The sequence below is a fragment of the Chlamydotis macqueenii genome, chromosome 4 (genome assembly GCF_036417535.1).
Source record: "Chlamydotis macqueenii isolate bChlMac1 chromosome 4, bChlMac1.mat, whole genome shotgun sequence".
NCBI lineage: Eukaryota > Metazoa > Chordata > Aves > Otidiformes > Otididae > Chlamydotis > Chlamydotis macqueenii.
Window position 1 is genome coordinate 66,496,229 of NC_141559.1, and position 17,070 is coordinate 66,513,298.

The 17,070-nt window shown below is 34.6% G+C and overlaps 1 protein-coding gene across 4 annotated transcripts in view; it reads right to left on the minus strand.

The window, feature by feature from the left end:
• The window catches only part of SLIT2 (slit guidance ligand 2), a 257,184-nt gene that overhangs the window by 111,904 nt on the left and 128,210 nt on the right, over positions 1 to 17,070 (minus strand). For all 4 annotated transcript variants that reach the window (XM_086746083.1, XM_086746085.1, XM_086746082.1 and 1 more), the window contains exon 5: positions 771 to 842. In XM_086746083.1, the coding sequence (XP_086602209.1) occupies positions 771 to 842 (72 nt within the window). The remainder of the gene's footprint in view (positions 1 to 770; positions 843 to 17,070) is intronic.

The following is a 17,070-nucleotide window of genomic DNA, read 5'->3' on the forward strand; positions in this document are numbered from 1 at the left end:
TCCTCTGTCTTTGTTGGTTGTTTTTAAGTGATGAGTCCTCAGCTTGCAGCAGGGGTTATAGCTTTTGAGTGCATGACCTTACATTTCCCACTATACAAGTTCATCACAGTCTTCAGGTCATTCAGCTCTTTCAGACCACTAAACTGATCTACCACTCTCAACAGAAAGTTTAAACGTCACTGCTTTCCTTTGTCTTGAAATATATATTTCCAGATTTAGAAGCCACAAGAATTCAAAGCCTGCCCATGAACTTCAGGGTCACTATCTCCAGGAAAGTGACTATCTGTCTTTTCTAAAAGACTTGTTTTACCACAGGAGAAAATCGCATAAGAAAAGTAGTCATACAAGTACAAAAATATGTGCTAGCAAAACTAGATAATAGCACGTTTTTTCTTGCTTTGTTTTATACAAGCTAACAAAAGGCAAACTCTTAGACCCAAGGCAAAATGAATTCTTCCACATTAAACAATGAAATGTTTAAAACAGCTTGACATTCAAATATTGAACTCAGCTTACAATAACCAAATAGTTACAATGCCTTGTCGTATTCAACTCCGTTTCAATGTTTTATATTTCATATAGGGTAATTTTAGGATGCTTACGACATGTTAAAGTATTTCGTCAAAACAAATGGTAGGTGTTGGTTTTATGCAGATATTCCTCAAGTAGCTATGAAAGTGCTTAGGAAAAAGAGATCTGATACAACAAAGGGACACTGTATTGAAAAGCATTACCATCAGAATATATGCAAGAAGGAGGAAAATACTTACAGATTTTTTATGTCTACTGCTCCTCGGAATGCCTTTCTTGGTATCGCTTGAATCTGATTTTCACTAAGATCACTAAGGAAAAAAAAATAATTAAATTAAACTCACAATCTGTCATATATATTTATTTCTGTATATATAAAAAAAGAACACTTAAAGAAATAATTTCAGCCATTACAGTTCAGTGTTTCCAATGAAGCTTGTTTTATTACCATAACTGATTTGTAATTGAAGAAAAAGAAAGAGCAATAATACTCAAATTAGTTTATCTGTGTCGCACTAAGTAGCTCTTTCACAAAACAACAATATGTATGCCAAATGAAAAGCAGAAACATTACATAATTTAAAAATGAAAGTCAAATTGATTTGATTTTTAACTGATTGATTTTACTTTTCAACCCATTCCAAACCCATGACATCAAATGTTTGATAGTATGTTCAGCTTTATGCAAGGAAGATTGAAAACAAGCAAAAAGAAAAAGTAGCAAGCTGTTGAGAAACAACAAATATCAGCCTGTATAATGTCTGAGATCAATATATTTCTGAATTTTGTTTCAGAGTGGAAAGCACCATGTATTTTAAAGAAGGCATTAAAAACCATCCTGTGACAGGTATCTAATGTTCCTCCCCAAAATCTCTGTACAACCAGCTGTACCAGGCTATCTGAAATTAGTATCTTTTCCAAAAGACAAGTATTCATGAATAATTTTTTGCTATCAATATAAATAATCAAACTTTTTTTTCTGAAATTTAGAAATACTTTTGGCCTTCACAGTTCCACACTGAAAATGAAACCTAGAGAACTGAAGTAAAGATGCTAGCAGAGGAGATAAAAAAAAAAGAAAAAAAGAAAACAAAAGCAAGCTGGGAGCCAGGGCTTTTTACATATGTTGTACCTCATTAACAAGTAACAGCGCAACAGGAGGTGAACAGTAGATTAAAGTCATTACCGCTATTACATTCACTGTATGCAGATTGAAGGTTTCCCTTTAGATTATAGTTTGCTACCCTGGACCAAACGTATGTGCCACGTACATTGTTCACAAATGTCTGAAGGCCTTCAAAGGGACCTATCTTGTATCCTTAAAATTATGAGATCAGATCTTCTTTTGGAGGCCTTCAGAGATGCATGGATCTACAGACAACATATACACAAGAACACAACACATTATTTGAAGAGGCTTGTCTGAGCATCCGAACAAAATTTAGAAACAAATCAGACACATACAAGCTGTGTCTACACTAGGACTTTCAGTCAGTATGCAAAGCAGAACTTGATTTCCTTTTGCTAAAACCAAATCAGGACTTTCACTCCAGAAGTACATCAAACGAACTCCAGTCCCTAACAGGAGAGGTAAAATTGTGCAACGTCTTGCTTTGTAGAGACATCTTTCAGATTATCTTTTCAGAGACAGCTTTTAGGAGAAACATTGCAAAATGGTGCATAGAAATAAGAGATCTAGCTCAGATGAGGTGAATAAGCAAGAATCATTTAGCTGTTTAGATATAAACAGTCATGCTTTTAACATATTCTTTCCCCAAAACGTAATCTAGCATGAGCTCATGTTTCCAGTTATAAGTAATCACTCCTGGAGATCTCTTTCAGATTTATGGACCTAAAAAAAAAAATTTGAGAACTTTATAAAACACCACACTGCCTGAGTCTAACAAAATTTATATCAATATAATCCTTTTGAAAATAATTCTACATACATTGACAGTAACTTTGTTTTATTTGATCTGCTGTTAATTCATAGAAAATCACATTCTATTTACTAAATCTTTCATAGTTTGTGCACCTCAGTGCATTGCAATATCTTGCAAAGTATATTTAAAACCAGATGCAATTTTACTATTATTAACCATGTGTGAAAAAAAGAGAATCTGAGCTGCGATTTAATTTTCAAGCCACCTAAGTAATCTTGAAATGGGATATGACTGCACTGCTCTGACAATAAATTCAATGGCAATGAATGAAAAAGCAGCCTTCAGCATTTGTTGCAGCAACATGATTTAACAGCCTACTTCCTTTCAAAAAATTCCATTGTAAGTATAAACAGCAAATATCTATATTTACACTTCCGTTTAATTGATTAATACCTATATTAAAATTATGCGTACAGTGGTTAAGTTAGCAGTAGTGATTTGTATTATGACGAATGATCAGTTCATAATACAAATATATGCATATATCTATGTAAACCACTGTCATACTCATAAATATATACTGCAGGAGATAATGGGTAATGGTGCATTAAGCTTTTTACGACAGTTAATAGAGTATCATCGTTCATCATTTTATATAAATTTAAAAAGTGGAAGATTAACAAAATTGAGACAATATGTAAATTATTTTTTTTTAAATCTAATAAAAATATCTATGGTCAAAATCTTTCTTTCCTTGACTAAATGAAAATCTTAGCATGAATACAAGGACATTCACATCTTATTGAGGTATTGAGCCAGGTTCCTCAATAAACAAAACACTGAGATCATATGTGTGCATATGTGTCTGTGTGTATGCACATATGAAAGAGAGCAAACTAACAGTGTGAGAGATTTACCACTGGGTCCACACAGTCAACACCATTTCCACGCAGCACAGGCTCACGTAGACTAAAGTACACTGTTCTCTGCTAATTTTAGCACATTTGAAATATGAACTACTTGATTGCAAAAGCTCCCAACCTTCCTTCATAAGGCACTGCCTAAAGCATCCCTCCAAATGTGGAGAGCCAAGTAAGATTGGTAAATGTCATTTTCCAAGAGAAATTTTTTTTTGCAATGCATCTGCTGGTTTGCAAAACTTTCTGGGAATTGTTTCTGTAATAAAAGTGTAAGGTATTCATTTATTTCTTCATTGCAAAATTCTACCTCTCTTATAGAAGCTATGATTTTCAACAGACAATTTACTCTTACTTACAGAAGGCAAGTTTTTAGTAATTATTTATTGATTGTTCCAATTTTTCATCTGCTCAGTCTAAAAAGGTTCCCATAAAAAACCTTGAGGGGCTTAAACAAACACTCAACTTTTTCTTCTTGCATAAATTACACCTACACTTCACACTGCAGACCTAGGACTCAATAAGAAGTTAAGAAGTTGCTGTGTGGTCTTTTTTTTTATGATGTTTTAACTCATTCCACTGCAATTCTTAGATTGCTCACAAGCAGCAGAGGGTATAGTGAGACTTTCTGGGGAAATGGGACAAAAATCTATTTTGTAAATAAACCCAGACAATTTTGCAGGCCATTACATTAAATTGATTTGACTTTTCAGCTTATATCTGCAGTGAAGAAGATTCAAACGTTGTTTTTAGCCTAATGGTCATTGTTTTCCAGCACTAATAACTGTCTGAACTCCACCTCCCTTTTCAAAAAGAGGCCACATTTGAATACTGAGTATAATTTCTGATGACACTTGGTACCCCTAAAATGAAAGAGGTTCTACGCATTAAAATAAAATTTAAGTCACTAAACAACAGAACATCCTACTTTTACAAAAACAATTCTGTATTTAAAAAAAAAAAAAAGGCATGAACCTGTCTTCATGTTTGAAACCAGCAATCTGACCAAGATAGTTACATCGGAACAAATTATTCTCCATTATTTTAACAGTCCAAGACCTTACATCAAACTCCAGTATAAATTTGGAAGAGCAGAATTGATTTAAAAATGTTTCATATATCGTGTGAGTGAAAAAGCCAAGGCTATCATACAGATTTTTATTTTTTTTTAAATAAAGCACAATGGTCTAGTAAGACATCTTGATTAATTAATCTTTATGCAGATTATAGTTATCTTACAGGCTTCTTTCAACTAAACTGTTCTTGACTCTTATTCTATTATTCCTAGAGAGATATAGTCCAAATTGTTAAGCCTGAAATGGAGTGGACATTGACATTTCAAGCAAATTTCTCGGACTAACTTTATGGGCTTCATTCATTTCGCTCACTGGCCAGCCGAGTGCCTTCAACCACCCGCCTTCCATGCACCTCCCCACTCATACATCATCAAACCAGTCCTCAGGGCCAGAATTGCCATATAGAACTTCAGTCTCTTAGTTTGTGATGTCCTCAGCCAAAAGTCATCTGAGCAAGTTAGGCTGGCAGCAGCTGAAAGAGGCTCTACAGAGGAAGCACAGATGTGTTGTGCTGCCCCATCCCATTTCTAGTGGTTTTTTTTTTAGATATGTTTAAGTTGAGTATACATCAAGCATTCTTCTGAGCTGTAATAAAACAAATCCATATACCAATTCAAGCTGACCATACACTGAGGAGAATGCACAAAGATTTTCGAGTTTTAGTCCAACTATAGTGATCCTTTGAAAAACTTGCATATTTTTTTTTTCCCAACAGGAGGTCAGCTGTGTGACCAAATCAGAGACTAAATATGTTGCACCTAAATAATTTTTTTTTTTTTAAATTAACATAGTCCATCCAAGTATTCAAACTCGGCAATAAAAACAGAGAAATACTATAGGGTCTGTAAGATCCGTGATCACGTAAGTCCTGGAATTATTGTACTTATGTAAAATATAATTTATTTTTAAACAAACCAGGTCAAGGCAATTTACATGTAATGTATACTGATAATCACACGTGTCTCAGCTTTTAAACAGATTTCCAAAGATTAATGATTTAATTCTGGTATTTTCAACTGCTACTACAGTAGAACTTGTCTAATTTGAAATTATGCCTGAAAGAATGTAGATTTCTGTATTTCACAAACTCGTGAAATAGGAAAAAAAACAGTAAGAACAACAAAAAAATCAATCCTCCCCCCAAAAATTATCTTCATTTTATGTATTCAGTTAGGTTTTTTTTTCCTCTGGAATACATTAGTAAACATAATGCATTATGCTTTGCGGAAACAGCAGAAAGACCTTGACAAAACCTTGTTACTACTGAATCATTCCTAAGAACAAGATGGAAATGGTACATTTCTATTTATCGTATTTACTGGTTAGTAGATAGAAGTATATCAGTGAAAAAAAACCCCAACCTAGAATCCTGCTAACATTTGAAATTCATACCAATAGAATATAATAAACCATTCCCACATAAGACCTCAAAACCATATATATGCTGTTGCTTTTTTTATCTGAGGATAAAGCCCTGAGATAACCTGATATTAATGAGCCTGATAGAGCACTTCAGCTCTTAAAAAATGCAGACAGTACTGCATTGCAGCTATTTTATTACTCACCATGTATGGTTCCCAATTGAATATCCCATTTACCCTTAAAAGGAGTGCTAAATTTTTAATTACATAAATTGAAACACCACATACAATATCTATATCATACACTGTTAAGGCTGTATCACAGTTTTCTTGTGTGGCTAAAACCATTGTTTGCTCTGAAACAATAAATCTTTTGAAGATGGCAAACCTGCTTGTAAATTTAATTACTTGTAATTTTATTTTCCTCTACGGTTTAACCTCCCTCTGTGTCTGACCAGCGATATCATAAATCTATACTTCCATTCTCTACTTTGTAAAATACTGGGAATGAGTAATGTGTCCCAATTTTTAAAAGAAAAGGCAGAAACACTAAGTCAAAGTAAGTATTGAATGCTTATCAGTTTATTTACGCCAGTTCAAAAACAGCTCAGAGTGTGGTTATTCCATGATCAGCATCCTTAATAGTTATTTCAATATATCTGACACTAATAATTAAGCCTTGCTTAGTACTTCTTTCTTACTGGAAAATGGTATTTTTAACATTAGCTAACTATATTCTGCATGAAATTTCCCATGCCCATACAAGGTAGCAAACTACCATAAATAATGAGACTGCAGGGCATTCAGAGAAATAATCTGAATGATAATTTCTTTATATTATTTGATTGGAAATCAAATACACGCATCTGGACGTGTTGATTTTCACTTGGAACACAAAGGTGGTGAAAAAAAACCCATAAACCTAGAGTAGGACAGGATAGTTCAGTTGGGAGGGACCTATCATGATTATCCAGTTCAACCATATGATTCTAAAAAAACCAAAGCAATTCACTTCCGAATATCAAATGGTTCTCTCCTTTGCCACTGTTTTCACTATGATTTGCTTTTTCCTCAGTGTTCCTACAACATACCCGTAGCTGAGTACACCTTAAAAAATACAGAAATTTAGGTGGCAGGGAGAAGACAGACAGTACTTGTTCATTACGGAGTTCTTTGGAGAGAGAATCTGTGAAACGTGCTCTGGCATGGGCTCCTCGATAGATTCTGGACTTCATTAAGACGTTTAAGAAGTCTTGCATGGCCCGAGACACTTCTCCAGCCACAGCCACCTTAATGAGGCATGCCAGCTAAAACCTCTCCTCCTTGAGAGAAGGATGGAGAGATTATTTCATATTATCATTAATACTGGCAGCTGCCTCTGTTTAGAATCACAGAATAATTTGGGTTGGAAGAGACCCAAGGTAAGGCCATCTAGTCCAACCCCCCTGCAAGAAGGAGGGACATCTCCAACCAGATCAGGTTGCTCAGAGTCCCATCCAACCTGGCCTTGAATGTTTCCAGGGATGGGGCATCTACCACCTCTCTGGGCAACTTGTGCCAGTGTTTCACCACCCTCAGTGTAAAAAAATTTTTCCTTATACACAATCTGAATCTACCTCCCTCTATTTTAAAATCATTACACCTCATGCTGGTACACAGGCTCTGTTAGAGAGTTTCTCTCAGTCTTTCTTATAAGCCCCTCTTTAGGTACTGATACCCTCTTTAGGTACTTTTATTTCCAGAAGCTGCTGTAGCAGTGACCTTCCCAATGCAAAGAAGACAGAATGAAATGGCAAAGTAGGGGGTTTTTTTTGTGTTTTGCTGGATCTCTGATTTGGATTTCACTCCTAAAATGCCAGACAGTTTTCCACTTTCTAAATCTGAATAATACATTTGTATTTATCTTCCATATTAGGTGGTTTGTGTTATCATGGAAAGCTTTTGATCAGATTTTTACTGCTCATGAACCTTCACTTATTATCACACAACCATACTCTTCAATTCCAAAGTTCCAGTATAACTAGGAATTTAGTCTAAGACCTTTTCTGAATGCTACAGAGGCATGCTTTGGCAACCACTAGTTTTATTGTATTAGAATAAAGTATGTAAGCATGAAAATTATTTTCAGAACTATGTAACGAGAATCAAATCAAAGTACAAAGTCTTCAAGAATACAGATGCTACTGAACTATTACATTATGGTGTAAATGCAGGGAGAGTACCCTGGGGAGACAGTTCCTCTAAAATTAATAGCTCAGGTCAATTTAACCTGTTGAAGCATATCTGGAATTCTACCATGGTAAAAATACATCACATGGTAGCATGAGCTTACTAAACAAACATGAATCTTTTAATCTATAACACAACAGGTTTTTATCCCATGTTCAGCAAATATACTAATATATACAAACAAGTAAGTACCTTTCCCATTAACCAAATGAGCTTTATCCAGTTAATTGTTACAATACTGACATACATTTGGCTTTATAGAGTTATCATACAACAAGTTACTCTACTGCATCACTTATTTATGAAGACAATCTTATGCCCAAATGGCTTCTCATGTTCTTTTAGCATGGTGTAGCTTTTTGGCTGGTCTACAGATCAATTAAGACAGACAGAATAAGGAAATGCTTAAAAAAATATATGCTTAACAATTCAGTCTAAACTCTTGTTCTGAAAAAAAACTCCAAAATACTGAAAACCACAAATTCTGTTGTACCGTTATTCTTTGACTATGAAATAAACAATTTAGCCTCCTATTAATTTCAATTATTTTTCTTTTATTATTCTTCGGTAAAACATCCAGTATAGCTATTCCTCTTCATAATGAATACACAAAAGGAGTCTAATACTATCAGCAGTGGCTGATATGAATTATAAATTCTATCATTAGTTCTGTAAATCATTATTGCTGGTCGTATTATCATCCCAACCTGCTTCCCATAAGAGGAATAATATTTCACATCTGAGAATGTTACTGTTAACGTCTCTTCACAGATGGAGAAAGTAAGGTAGTATATGTAAGTGGTAGTATGTATCAGTAGCATGCTAGGAAGCACAAAGCAGATGAGAAAAATTTAGATGACAGAATTGCAGGTTCTCTCTGCATCACTAATTTCCATTTGCTCTGTTGACTCCCTAGAGATTCAGATGTTGTACATAGTAGACACATAATCTATTCCCATTCTAAAGCAGGATCACTCCCTATGCCACTGTGTGCTACATTACCAAGTGAATATTTCATACTTCACAACATAGGGTAATCATCAATGCAATATGGACAAAATGATGTGAGTCTCAGCAATTTCTATGGTAAAGAATGAATTGTCCATCTTTCTGAGAATATTCAGACTAGATTTCCTGCTCACTTTCATTTCTCAGTTTTTAATGATATCACTTTTAATGATATCATTATCATGCCTCAGATTTTTGAACATTATCCATTTATAAATCTATAATTGAACAGAAATTTAATTATTATAGCTATTGATATACCTTTATTTGTATTATTTAAGCAGTAGATATTTTATCCATTTTATCTGTTTATTCATTAAAGCAGAAGTGCAGATTCTATACATACAGTATATAATACATACAACAAAAGAGAAAAACTAATAAAGTAAATGAGTACTAGCAGCCTGATAATCTCAGTGTTTATCAGTACCTTCAAGCTTAATATTTAGGACAAGTTGTCAAACATTTAAACTATGACAATGAGTGGTAATCTTTTTTTTTTGTCTGAGAAGCAGCCTGACTCTTCATACCTATCCAATATCACATGATATTGACTTGTTTATGATTTTGAGTATTAGTAATTGGTAATTTCTGCAGAATGAAAATAAAACAGAGTGCAAATACCAGGCCTATCGTACTTTTTAATAGGATCACATTTTGGGTTTGGAGTAAGGCAAAACCTCCAATCCCAGTCTTGGCATGAAAGTTAATCTATGGGCTGCAAAATCAATTTTACTCTACAATGTTTCCAAAAGTGCACTTAAATCAATTTGTATAGTCTGGTACCATTTGAAAATAATTGCTTAAGGAGATTCACCATTTTTTCTTTGTAGTGCTAGAGTGTCCTAGTGTGGCAAACGCTAACTGTAAAATAAAATAGGAGTATTAGGACCACACATGTATTTTACTGAAGAAATTATTTTTGAAAAGGAGAGCAGTCTTTATTAGTCTGTTCCACTAAATTAATATGTAATTCTCTTCTGTTTAGAACTACCAAAAAAAAAAAAAAAAAAAAAGAATGAATGAATTACATGTAGCTCCTAAAGGGGAAAGGACCACCCACAATTTCAAAGAGAGAGAATTGCAATACTACTTCAAATTTGGCTGCAATGTAATCCTTTTGACAGAAAAAGACCCTTGAAAGAAAAACTTGAAGCTCTTAAGAACACCCCTCTTCATCCTGCCCCAAGAAAAACGTGCTGATTCTTTATCCTCCATAGAGTCTCAAATTGGTCAAGCTGAACGAAGGTACTGAGGAACATTTACTGACTGCTGCTTGTTCGCATTTCTAATGACAGTACCATCCCCTAACAGTGCCCGAGACAGCAGCACAGCTGTGAAGTGTGAGGGTCCTGTTGACCTACAACCCTACTTGGAGTCTGCAGAGTAAGAGATGACTTTTAACTATATGGATGTATATTTTGTGTTTAATGTTTCAAAAACTATAATTTAATCCAGCTAATAACTTGTAAAGCACACATGGTTTTTGTTGATGCATTTCTCCCTCCTTTTTATTTAAGAAGATTGGAATTTAAGTCAAAATAGAAAATAACTTCAATCTTTATGTGTTATTATTTCATACAAGGCCACAAAAGGCCATTTCTTTGTAAGGAAAGAGTGAAGATTCTGCTATTTTAATTCCACCAGCCTCTGATAGGTGGTGATTAATTTTTAATCAACTATTACACTTGATAGAGTTGAAAATGCACTACAAGTTAAGGACTTAAAAAGGATAAAGCAAGATGCTGCCAGGTAACTTTCGCTTCTTCTGGTACGTTACACACTCAGCATATGCATGGGTGAAACATCCATTTGGCTTGGTTTGGGGATCTGCTCACATTAAGAATAGATGAGATGGCATACTTAATTTTCCAAAAGACCTCTTCAACAGTATTTTCCCTGCCACAAAACTTCTTTTTTTTTTTTAGCAGGAGTTTGCAGCTGTCAACATTTATTTAATATTTAATATTGTTTTACCTGCTTTGGAATTGAAACCATAAGCACTTTTAGGAACTGATAGAAAGGTTGTCTAGTATGTTGCCTAGTTTCATCACACAGTTTATAACCCTGTATATTCTCTTCTGAAATATCACTCAGCAAAAAATGACAATTTCTCTCTTTCTTCAAAATGGAGCAAAGCAGGTTTCTGATCCAGACCCATTACGCATAGCTGCTATTCCAATACAGGTAAGTAATAATTACATCCCTGGACATAGACATTTTTCATCAAGTATAGCTCCAACCTGTTAGTCTAATAATAAGCTGAGTACTCCAAGTGTTTCCTAACAGTAAAACTAACCTTGAACAGTTTGTCAAGGGACAGCCAAAATCTGAAGAGTAAACTAGAAATGATCTTGCAGATCATTGATGTTGAATGGCACTGTGCTCACTCTTCCTTCACTTGAGTCGAATGATGCAATTTGGGGGTTGTCTCTTGAGACAGGCTGATTGCTTAACAAGACAGATTTATTGTACAATCTTAGCTTTATACAATATGTGTGTAGTCACACAATATATGTGAAACACTGATGCTTCAGGCGTTGAGGCTGTTGCCTGTCAGTGCCAAAAACTACGCTAGGAACAGTGAAAAAAACCAAAGCAAATTATAAAAGGATTATCATGGATGATTAAAAAAATTGACAACAGCTAAGCTACCATCATAATTACTGCTTATCAAGATGACCAATATTATGTCGTTTTCACAGGTTTCACTCATCTTCTTATATCCATCTGTCATTTCTTATACTGTAGTTTTTTTCACAGAAACACTTTGTTTTGTTTTACAGGGTGTTGGGTTTTGGTGCTTTTATGTTTTTACTCTTTGTTTATACAGTCCCTAGCACCATTGGGTTTCTGGCCCAAAGAACTAGAACTTTAAGCTGTTATGAGAGTAATAATAGAAAGGATGACAGAAACATCAGTGTTCATATCATACTCCACTTCACTGATAATGAAATACAAAACAGTAAGAACAAGCTGAATTAGCTGAGTAACTGGATAATTTTTTTTTGGACTGGATTTTTTTGTTTATTCTATGTCTTGTGTATTGCATATGTGCTAGTTAATACAAGTTAATTAAAAGCTCTTAGGAGAAAAGCAAAAATAAATTGTTGGGACACTTCAGCACAATTACTGATATGAATATTCAAGTATTCTGGAACAAAAACTTCCCACTGACCAGGGTTAAATTACTTTAATGCTCTAACTGAGCATCCCAGAAGTCTCAAGTTTCTGTTCAAGAGCTCCAGGCTTTTCTTTCTTCTTCAGCTTGCCTTCTCTTTCTGTGGCTGTTCCAACCATTTCCCCAAAACTCCTTTCACCATAATCTCTTTCCTCTCAATGCAAAAAATCAGAACTTCAAGAGATGGTTTCCTGTTGTACAAGGAGCTGATAACACACCAGAGGCAGCACAATTGGTCTGGTAAAAAAGAACAGTGTGTACCCTAGCTGAACACGGGGCGGGGGGCCATTTAGAATTTAAAACCTTTGTAAAAATGGTAAAAATGTTATGTACACAAGGAAAAGGAAACTGGTACTTGCAGAATGAATTGATTACAACCAGTGTCTTCATCAATAGCAAACCAAAAAGAACAACTCAAGACAAAAACCTGAATCGGAGGGCTCCCAAGTTTAAGAATGTGCAAAATCCAATTGCGTGTTACAGCCCTGGCTGTACGCTATTGCCACAATACCAATATGTAAATTACAGTTAAATGTTCTAGGAAAACTCATCTATAAAATAATCCATGCAAAGCTGAATTTATTATTATTTAAATAAAAGCATAAATTGTATTGCTACTTCTGCCATATTTATCACTTTTTCCCCCCTCAAAGTTATAAAAAAGTTCAGCTGCTTGCACTAGTAATACTTCTTGTTCTGACATTTTTAAAGCTTCAAGTCCAAAAAGGTCAGATTTTCTGTTTCAGGACTGCACTTTTCCACTGACACCATCAAAGAGCGGCTGCTCTTAATTGCACTTTAAAGCTCATCTCCCCCCCTTCATTCAGACTTTTTTTCTCTATCTGTAGGTTTTCAAGTCTTTTCCAAATTGCTTCCATGAAAAATTATTTCCCTTCAACCACTTTCCAGACTCTTTTTAAGTAGCTGATGGAGCTTCTGCTCAAGTAAATATCCAGAAAATCCTACTGAGAAGCCCTAATAATTTGGATTAAAAGTGGTTGTGTGAGTGGTGTGGTGAGGTGTTTATGCTGTATGAGGGTTTTTTTAAATTAAGGAGGGGAGTTGTTTTGTTTTGCTATTTGGGGGCATAAAGGCAGTTGGATGGGATGGATATCAGTTAAGTAACTGCAATCAAATGAGAGCGTAGCATACCTAGGATGAATAAGGGTGACACTGATGTTTCCATTCATAAGCTATTATACACTCTCATGATGAGTAAACAGATGACTTCAGTACAGAGAGGTCTAGGTAACCGTACAGAGACTGAGGATAGTTATGGTAATGGGAAGAAAGAGTTATTAAATGTACTTAACTCCCAACAAATAATGCATAAGCGTCCCTATTGCTTGGAGACCAATTCTGAAATATACCATGAAACATTTAAAGACTTAAATTGATTACATTTTGTTAAAAAAAAAAAAGGGATTTAAGAACTAAGCCTAAATGTAAGAACAGATGACATTGCAGTCATATCAATATTAGCCATTAAAGGGAACAACAACATCTCTACCCTACACAAGCAAGCTTTCTGCTAAAGCAGGCTGCGTAAATCCATTCATACTTCTAAGGAATTCACTAAAAGTTTCACCAGCTCAAAAATCCTAGGGCATGTATCTTACAACAGCTAGCACGTGTATCTGTACTCACTCTTTTAGCTGAGTAAGAACAGATCTCCTCTGAGAACAGGACTAGCTCAAAGCTCTCAGGTGATTGAATTTAAATGATATTTACACAGATAGCTGAGAAGGTGTGAGGATTTGCTTCCACACAGGCTCCACTGCACTTGCTATCTATTGCCATATGGCTAATTCCCTCTCATGCTTATTCTTCTGCTACAGTTCATATTACAATATACTGTTTTACAGACCTGCAGCTTCCAACATCTGTAGCAAAGGTCCCAGAAATTGATTTAGAGGCTGAAATATAATCATATCCAATCCTGCTTCTACGCAAGGCTATATATCTTTGTTGGAAGACTGACACATGGTCCCCATATGCACTGGTGATAACACAAGCCTGCCAAGCACAAATGTACTTACAGCTCCAGAGAGATGCAATCTAATGATGGATAGGAATAACCCAATCATATGAACATTTGTATTTGTAAACTCTACCTAGTGCTACAGACAATAAGTCTACATTTCACTGCCACATTTCTTCAAGGATATCAAGATGTTCCTAAGGTATGACAAGCATATGATGAAACCTAATGGTATTTAATATAGAGAGACTGCTTTCTGAAGCATAACTTAACAGTTGGAAGTTTTAAAAATTAATTGCTCTTCTGGCAAACCCAAAGAAAATTAAATTAAATTAGATACTGGAACTTTTTCATTAGAAGGCTCTGGCAAAATAAAGTTAATAGATGGAAAGCTTTCTGCAATTAAAAGTGACAGGTGCATTGCTTCCTCTAAGCTTTTAAATCACATCTGTCAAAAGGTCTACTAAAATTCATTTTTTAAGCCCCTTCCAATGTACTCAACTTTTATGAATCAAAATACTGTAGAATTATTGAAGATACATCACATAAGAAAGTCACAGCTTTATAGAAGCAAAGAGCTAAAATTTCCTTATAGTTATAGATCTAACATATTTATGACAATGTACTAAATCACACAGTAACTGTGTATCTTGTTCGCATTCACTACATTTATCAGCATAATTTCCTCCTTTAATTCTTAATCAGTGCATGAGAAATAAACAATTTGATTTCACTAATTTAAAACCAAGATGTAGTAAATTCAAGCCAGTCACAACTTTGTTTGAATCATTTATTCTACATGTTTGGGGGTTGGACTAGATTACCTTTGAAGGTCCCTTCCAACCCTAACCATTCTATGATTCTATGTTTAAGGTGATTTGGAAGAGAGATGGACATGGTAAGTAGTTTGCATATACATCAACTACTTACCAGTATTTACATCTACTTTGAAGAAACTTTTTCAACACAGAAAGCGTCTGTCTTGAAAACATGCAGAAAAAAATAGACTTCAGCTTCTGCTATGCCTCTTATAGAGTGAAAAACTGTTTTCAATGAACACATGTTCCAATAGTGTGTCAAAAACACTTATTTCACATCTTCCCCCCCCACCCAGACATTCCTGACCCAATCCTCTCATCTCTCACTCATAAAAATAGACAGTACATAAACAATGCTACTAGTTTTTGGCTTTAAAATAAATTCAACAAACCCCAAACTCAACATCCCACCCCTCAAACCCCTAATGATCATTTCTAGGGTTGGTGTTTTTTTTGTTGTTGGTGTTTGGTTTTGGTTTTCATCTTGTTTTGTTTTGGTTTTTTTAACTAATCAGGAACTCTAATTTTGATAGGTTAGGAATCAAGTGTACTTAAAGGAATGCTCCTCATCCTCACCAATTCTGAAAACAAGAAAAAGTCTTACTCTTCAAAGCTCTCAGATATCAACTAAATGAAAATCTGTTACACTCTCATAAGATGGACTGTGATAACATGAAGCTTATATGTTATGGTACAGCACCTTCAGTGATGTAGGATGAAAATTACAGTAACTGAGCTAAACATGGCTCTTATTAAACTGCAAACATACAAATAATGTCATGCCAAATCAGAAAGCACTGAAGCATGTACAATTTAAAGCATGTGCTTAAACCCCATTGAATTCATCGTAACTACTCACATGCTTAGTGTTAAACATGTGATCAAATATTTTTCTGAATCACAAACTACTTACTGAAAAGCAGGAGTGAACATACTTTAATTATAGGGTTCCCATTCAAGATAATACTATACTTCAAATTTTGTGTCAGGTCTGCATCCCTGCAGAATAACACCGGAACTGTGCTACCAAGGACAGTAGGTGGCAGGTTTTCTGGGAAGAATCAAAAATAGTTAAAATATACGCTGGAAGAGGTACAGTAAATGCAGCTAAGAATTCATCTCTGACTTAAAACAGAGTTGTAAGAGTTATAACAACTGTGGTACTGAGTGGTGTAGATACGCAAAGAACTCAAAATACAATTAAAAAAAACCAAAAGGAACCAAGGAGTCATGAGGATATGTCTACAAATGTTTGCTCCAAACAGAGACAAAAATATTAAAATATTTTCCCTTAATATCAATTTTAACAAGACTGTGGGTGAGAATGAAAGGTCTGCAATCTGTGAAAATGAAAAGATCAAATTCAGCATTAAGTAGGGATACAGAATATCTAATTAAGCCCTGAATCTGCAGAATAAATTTTTTTCTGCAGTTTGTTCTTCAGTATCTCCTTTTGCCCTCTGTTAACCATCTTCCCATTCACATCTATAAATAATGAAAATAAGCCAAATTTTCCTCACTGATATAATATATTACATAAATATCTGAAGGGAAAATACATCCAGAAATGTTTTGATGAGTTGCACAAATTGAACAGTTTAACAAAACACAAACAACCATAGAAAACTGTACACTTGAAGATATATTAGATAACACTACTCTAAACAGAACTTAAAATCCTGGTATTCCAAAGAAATGGAGCTACCAGATTCAAAGCTAGTGTGCAGAACAGCACAGTCATACAAAACAAATCATATGTTTGTGGGTCAGTCATATTAATTTTATCCAGGTGTTAAAGTCTATACTTAAAAATAAATGTCCTGATGAACTTCAAGATATGTATTTTATTCTGCTGAATTTGTTTTATCTTTCCTTTTTCTTTAACCTGGCTCAAATTTCACTACAGATACATATTATTTATATTACCGATTAACACCTCTTTTTATATAGAACAGAAAGAAAAGTCTTATATAGACTTCTCCTACATACCTATACCAATTTCTGCCTGTGGGTTTTTCTTGTTTTAGTTTGGTTTGTTTTTTAATTAGGGACACATTTAACTTCCAGTGGGAAATTACCTTCCAG